Source organism: Lupinus angustifolius, chromosome LG11 (genome assembly GCF_001865875.1).
Source record: "Lupinus angustifolius cultivar Tanjil chromosome LG11, LupAngTanjil_v1.0, whole genome shotgun sequence".
Lineage (NCBI taxonomy): Eukaryota > Viridiplantae > Streptophyta > Magnoliopsida > Fabales > Fabaceae > Lupinus > Lupinus angustifolius.
Genome location: NC_032019.1, coordinates 33,107,081 through 33,114,186, shown reverse-complemented (window position 1 = coordinate 33,114,186; position 7,106 = coordinate 33,107,081). Strand labels below are relative to the sequence as shown.

At 29.1% G+C, this 7,106-nt stretch overlaps 2 protein-coding genes across 2 annotated transcripts in view; both read left to right on the top strand.

Moving 5' to 3' along the window:
- Positions 283 to 3,852, top strand: LOC109360041. The gene is made up of 5 exons (XM_019604783.1): positions 283 to 566; positions 1,177 to 1,327; positions 1,465 to 1,531; positions 2,352 to 2,586; positions 3,459 to 3,852. Exons 1-5 carry the CDS (start codon positions 502 to 504, stop codon positions 3,664 to 3,666), a joined length of 726 nt encoding a protein of 241 aa, XP_019460328.1. The 5' UTR covers positions 283 to 501; the 3' UTR covers positions 3,667 to 3,852.
- Positions 6,261 to 7,106, top strand: part of LOC109361326 (probable pyridoxal 5'-phosphate synthase subunit PDX2) — a 3,799-nt gene continuing 2,953 nt past the window's right edge. Inside the window, exons 1-2 of the mRNA XM_019606773.1 lie at positions 6,261 to 6,385; positions 6,496 to 6,623. Coding sequence (XP_019462318.1) covers positions 6,331 to 6,385; positions 6,496 to 6,623 — 183 coding nt within the window. The 5' untranslated portion in view covers positions 6,261 to 6,330. The remainder of the gene's footprint in view (positions 6,386 to 6,495; positions 6,624 to 7,106) is intronic.

The window sequence follows — 7,106 nt, the reverse complement described above, 5'->3', positions numbered from 1 at the left end:
GTGGCACTTTGGTAATTCAAACATAAACTAACCACCGTGACATATGATAACAATATAATATAATTTAATATCTATCTTGTGTTTTCTCATATAATATATTTAGAAACCTTATTAATGATTTAATACCTAACTATCCCTTTAGTGACACACCCACTTCACTTTTATATAATTAAAAGAATGTTCAAATTTGAATTATTAAAAGATTATAACATCACTCTAATAATTACATCTAATTAACATAGTGAGATAGATTATAATATTTAATATATAGAAGAAGAGAGAGAAAGGGGTTACGTGTAATGCAAGCGATAACTCTCTCAACACTTTTTTTAGCATACTCTCTTTTCTGAACCTGAAACTGAAACTGTTCCATTTTCTGCTATGGTACGAGGTGCTTTTTGTACTGTTCCATATTAAGAAGATGAATTTGTTCATGTTATTATTATTAATTTTGATGTGAGAGTGTCTTTGTTGTATGAAGAAACAAGAAGAAGAAAAGAGATGCGCAAGTCTTTCAAAGATTCCCTCAAAGCTCTTGAAGCTGATATACACTTTGCCAATACACTGTATATATATCTCTCTCTCTTCTATTTGAAATCTTAAAAAGAAATGTTTTTTTATTTGTTATGAATGTTGAATTATGTGATTTTGGATGCTACCTGTTTAAGATTTATCTGGGGTTTTCAGGAAGATGATAAATTTATGTTTTTTAATATTATTTTTTTGGTGGGGGATAGTGATGTTCTGTTTATACAAATTCATGTTTGTTTTTTCTTTCTCCATGATTATATCCATTATTGATTTTAGGCATATTCACTGAAATTATGAATTTCTAACTTAAAATCAAAGATAATGATCATCATGGAATGTATTAATGTTATGTTTTTAAGAAAAGGACAATAAATTGCAGGTGCTACTCCTAACTTTGAATTTTGATTGTATATTAACTTTATAAGGTCTAAACCTTCAATATTTTTGTTTGGACACTATTTTATGACCCTTGTATTTGTAGTACACCAACATGAGCTAAAGAAATGTCTATTCTTCAAATTGGACTGCCTATTTTCTTCAATGTTTTCGATATTGCAATTTCGGGTTCTCTCATCCCAAAAAAAATGACATTTTGCTTGTTTTTAACCTTTGTTTATGGCGTTGTTCAATACATGTTTGTTACAGAGCTTCCGATTATGCGAGTGACCGCGACGGCACCTGCCTCCAAATGAGATTGTCCTACAGCCCAGCTGCTCAGTTTTTCCTATTTTTGGTTCAGTGGACTGATTGTCACCTTGCTGGGTCCTTAGGACTGCTTAGAATTCTTATATACAAGGTACATTCCCTTAACCTTTAATTGTTCCATTAATAAGACCATTTTAGAACACAAATCGATTATCATATAGTATGAGAGTTCAATCAAGTGTTTCTTTTTTTGCTTAATGGTAGTGATAAATGTTAGGTTTGTCACAGGCATATAAGGATGAGAAATCAACCATGTCTATTTACAGAAGGAAAGCCAGCCTGAAGGAATTCTATGGTAAGTGAATTGTCACATGAGTATGTCTTGGTCAGGCACTACCTACCATAGCCACTTTATTCAATATGAAATATTCGTAGCATTATGAAACCATGTTAAGAATGCACCTATATACCAATTGGTAGTTATATAAAGTTCAGTGGAATCCAGATAGATTATAAGATCAAATATTTAATTTCTATAAGCGACACTTGTTGGAATGGAGAGTCATGCACCTCAAAAGGTATTAGCTCATTACCCATAGGTAAGGATGGGTAAGGATGGAAAGAGGCTAGATAGCTTAATAGACTAGCCTATTTAGTTATATTATATAACTTCTTATTATACCATTTTAATATAAGTAATATTATTAATATGTAATTTTAATATAAAAATGTATTCAAAAATATAATTTAATTATTAGAGTTAGATGTACTTAGTTAAAATTAGGCGTATTAGCTTATTTAAATGTAATTTGATGACCTTTTTCATGACCATATAGTATAGCAGGTCTTTAAACAGACTAATAGGTCAGACATAAACTTTAAAATTTTTTAAACAAATTAATAGGTCAGACCCAGTCTCATATATGATTTATAGGTTCGGCACGTTTAAGTCAAAGCTTATCTTATTTCCACTCTTACCCATAGAGTGAAGGGATACCCTTCCTTAAACCAAAAAAACATTCCACCTATGTTTAAAGAGTATGAAATATATTACTTGCTGATTGAAACAATGGCATGTATTGATTCATGTGATGAACTATTTTTACATTCCTTTTGGAGAAGTGCTTCACAACCCAAAAATGTGATGTGATTACCTTTACATTCTTGAATTACAGGTGTAGTCTTTCCTTCTTTATTGCAACTCCAAAGAGGAATAACTGATGTTGATGACAGGAAACAAAAACATATATGTGCTACCAAGTACAAGGCTAAAGATGTTATGAACAAAGGAAAACTCTCTGAAATTGATGCTGAGAGAGAAGAAGAATGTGATATTTGCATGGAGATGAACACCAAGGTTGTATTGCCCAATTGCAATCATTCAATGTGTATGAAATGCTACAATGATTGGTAAGCAATTTTTGATACATTTTCTTTAAGAATATTTGTGATCATAAAATAACTCATCTAAAATCATATTTTAGTAGTTATAATTGATGCCAAAGAACACTAACTTTTGGTTCTTGAAGGGTGTCAAAACAAGCTTAGTTTATATAAAAAAGCTTATTAACAAAACAATAAGCAAAACCAATCTCATCCAAACATAGTATTTTTTGTCAAAAAAAAATGTAGTGGTCAGGAACCGATGTCACGGTCCGCTCCATGATCCCAACTGCCTTTTTTAGGTATAATCAAGAGTATTCGTTCATCTTTGGGTAAGGAACTAATCTCTTTTGAAGTACACGACTGCCCCTCTTAACAACTATCACTCCCAAAAATCAAACCTTTAACCTTTTAATTTATCTGGAATTCCAACTGCCTTTGAGACTGAATATAGATTTATCCAAGAATTTAACATAGTTTCTCCTCCCTTGAGAGAGAAGCAGCTAACTGCCACTACCATGTAATTTGTTATATTCATGACGAAACATTGAACAATATATGTGTGAGGGATATAGTATGTGAGAAGATTTTTTCCCACAAAAGTGTGTTAGAATTTCGTGTCATGAATTCTGATTGGTCAATTCATTTAACTATATGATAATTAATAACATTAGACGATGAAATATGATGTTTTTTGACCAATCAGAGTCCATCGCACAATATTGTGATAAAAATTGTGTGTTCTCTAGTAGATTATAGCTTTGTATGTGTATAACATTATGTTCATGCCAACTAGTTTCTCATCCTCTGAATTTTAACATGTATGTCATTTTACATATCTGCCATTATTTGATGTTAACTTCAACTTATAAGGATTCATTTTTCTGCTATTGGTTTAGGCATGCAAGATCACAATCTTGCCCTTTTTGCCGTGATAGTCTTAAAAGAATGAACTCTGGGGATCTTTGGATTTACATGAGCAACAATGACATAGTTGATTTGACTTCAATCTATAAGGAGAATTTGAAGAGACTATTTATGTATATAGAAAAATTGCCTCTAATTGTGGCTGACCCTATATTCATCTCATACCATCAGCATTGGTAAATCATTGCTAATTAGTGGAAGCTACCTCATAAATGTAAATGATTTCGTGTACGATTTTCTTTACAACAACCAAGTCTTATTCTCGTTGGGTCGAATGTTACGATTTTCTTTAATTTTAGATATATTTGTTACCTTGCTATCATAGGCTAATGTTATGACCATTTCATTGGAATTAAATTAAGTATCATCTTACTAGTTCAAATGTGTAAAAGATTATTCATGGTTTTTTTTGTTATGATCATGTTTTTTTTATTGCAATATATTATCTTCTTGATTATTTTGATGTTTTTCTTAATATTATCTTCATTTTCGAGCTAGTTTTTTTAGGTGAGATAAGCTCATTTAAAAAATTGGTATTAAAGTTAATTCACACAATTCTAAGTTCTCAAATGGGTTCTTTATCAAAAACTCGGTTAAATGTAGGTTTGTAATTATTTCACATGGTTTTCTAAATAAATATTTATTAAATCAATATTATGCCACAAGATTGTCATTTTGGTTTTGAAATTTTTTATATTACTATATAATTTTTAAATTGAATATTAAGAGTCTTTTAAGTTTATTGCAACTTGTTATTATAATGTCAGTTTATAGCATTGATATGAGGAGCATAACTAAATAAAATTTCATATTTTTATTATTAAAATAATAAGTGAAAGCAGAATTCTAATTATTTTTCCTACTCAAAGTAGTGACATTTTTTATGTCCTAATAAAATAGAGTTGGATAATTTTGTAGAGTGAGGATTCACTTACTTTAATCGTAAATTTTTTACAACTTTTCATTCTAACCATCAATTCTATGAATATATAATGATTTAGGTATGTTTATTAAATCAAACCATTGAATTACCCTAAAATTGATGGTTAAGATGAAGAGTAAGTATTTCATCAATTGTAATTAACACTTTTTATACAATGTAAGTTATACTTGTAACTACCTAAAAAGGAAATGCAAGATAGAATTAGGTGCTATTGAGTAGTGAAACTCTAAATTGTTTTTTGGTTTCCCACATATTCTTCTATTGGAAGTAATTTTGTCTATGTCGGGAACATCCATATGTATATGTGGCTAACTCTTTCTGCAAGTATTTTTTTATCCATAAGATTCAAATTCGAGATTTTGCTTAAAGAAAATCAAGCATATATCACTTAAACCAACACTTATTAGTCATTCTAATTTGCTTATTTACATTCTTTATTAACTAATCATCAATTTATTTTAGAGTGAATTACATTAACATCCCTAAGTTTTAGTGAAATTACACAAACTACTCGAACCTTTTTAAAACCTACACAAATCACCCCTATATATATATATATTACATTGACTATCCCTGTATGAGATGTAAGTGTAATTTCTTAAACAAAAATAGTGACAGATGTAATTAAGTTAAAAAATATATGTTATATTGTGGAAACAAGTCCAAATAGTATAAACTTGATGTATATTCATTATTTTTTATTCGTTACAAACTACATCAATAAGTCTAAGGATGTGTTTAAATTACTCTCGTATTATATTGTAACTAACCAAAATAAAGAATAAACATCAACTCTTATACTATTTGAATTTGTCTTTACAATATATCATATTTTGTTTGACTTAATTACACCCATCACCATTTTGATTACTGATCAAACTTAAAAATGGCACTGATTTATAGTTTTAACTAAATGAGAGTTGAGTCATTTTGAACCGGAAAAATTCCGGTCCGACCGTATTAAACCAGTTACATTAGAATAATATGGGAACTTATCCAGATAGTTTACTTAAACTTAAAAAAACAGAACACTATTGTAATATTTTATTTTACTTAACTCCAAAAAAATATTGAAAATTTATTTCAATATAATTATACATAATTATTAATTATATAAATTTTACATATGTATATAATTATATATTTGTTAATAAAAATTATTAATTATACATTAAATCACCTAATCCAGTTAAATAATTTAACCATTTAAACTAATTAAACTTGAGATTAAATATCTTCAGTTTTTGACATTCGGGCTTAGGTTTCAAAACATTCCATAGTATACATGAATTTGATTTTTTTCTTTATACACGTCTAACTATGTATTGCTTTATATTTATTACTCTGAATTTGAATAAGTTAATTTACGTAAAACATTTTAATATTTTTATTTATGTTATTTGCAAAAAAAACATATTATTTTTAAGTTGCAACATCCACCATAATTGCTTTAAAAATGTTTTTAAAATGAGTTTTTAAGAATAACTAAACCCAAAATGATTGAGTGTGATTTGATTAAGGCTGCTATCATAAAATGCCACTTAAAATTGTTTATGGGTTGAAGAAATTGTACTTGAAGTGCACTAAGATTTTCAATATATTAAATAGATGATTTATTTGACTACTTAATATCCTTATAGAGATTTATTTGTGGCCTTCCTATAGTGAGTGCTAAAATAACAAAACAAAGAAGACAATAAAACATTTAGGAGATAAATTATATCTCCCGACCACTAAAATCATGACTCATATTATTTTTTATAAAAATATTTCTAAAAATCAAAACAAAATTATACATATCATAATAATGAATGAAAAGGAAAAGATTAAATATTTGATTACATATCCCTTTTTTGTGGCATAAATAAACAAACCACTAATCTCCATTCATTCATTCATTCATGGCCATTGTTGGGGTATTAGCATTACAAGGTTCTTTCAACGAACACATAGCAGGCAAGTTCCTAACTTTCCCTCTTTTTTCACTTCTTCACTCACTCTTATCAATTAAAAATCACTTTTTTTTAATCCTTTCTTTGTTAATGAGTTTTGTGTGGTTATTGCAGCTCTTAGAAGGTTAGGGGTAAAAGGGGTTGAGATTAAGAAGCCAGAACAGCTTCAAAATGTTACTTCCCTTATCATCCCTGGTGGTGAGAGCACTACTATGGCTAAGCTTGCTGAATACCACAACCTGGTTTCTCTCTATTCTATTCTTCTTTTATTTTTTTATGTTTTCTCATTACAATATGCTTCAAACCCTACTTGCCATATGTTTTTACTTTTGTAACATATTTATGTAAATTAACAAACTCTTTGTGTTGTTGTTATGCACTTTTGCTTTGCATTTCTGGGTTTAGGTTATTGTTTTCTTAAAAAAATAGCTTGTAATTCTTTGTGTAGTTTGTTTTATACTCCTATTTCCATGTGTGTATCTACAATATCTTAGTGGTAGCGTCTCAATAGAATCTATGACTTTACTATAAGTCCTTGATGTCACAGGAGGCTCCCTTTAGGGGAATAAAATACTGCATATGATATTTAAGCTCTGAAAGGGTGACACACTTAGTAAATTCATGGGCCCAGAGGGGTTGTATGTCAAAGCTGGGGTGTTACATCATTCATCCGAGCATAATATTAAATATTTTTTAGGGTTGGGGTCATTGGTGTGGTGATTTTA

Excerpts from the sequence above, each read along its gene's own strand:
- LOC109360041 (XM_019604783.1), top strand. The coding sequence starts at position 502 with ATGCGCAAGTCTTTCAAAGATTCCCTCAAAGCTCTTGAAGCTGATATA. Across the intron at positions 567-1,176 it reads ATACACTTTGCCAATACACT|AGCTTCCGATTATGCGAGTG; the intron begins GTATATATATCT and ends TGTTTGTTACAG. Across the intron at positions 1,532-2,351 it reads CAGCCTGAAGGAATTCTATG|GTGTAGTCTTTCCTTCTTTA; the intron begins GTAAGTGAATTG and ends CTTGAATTACAG.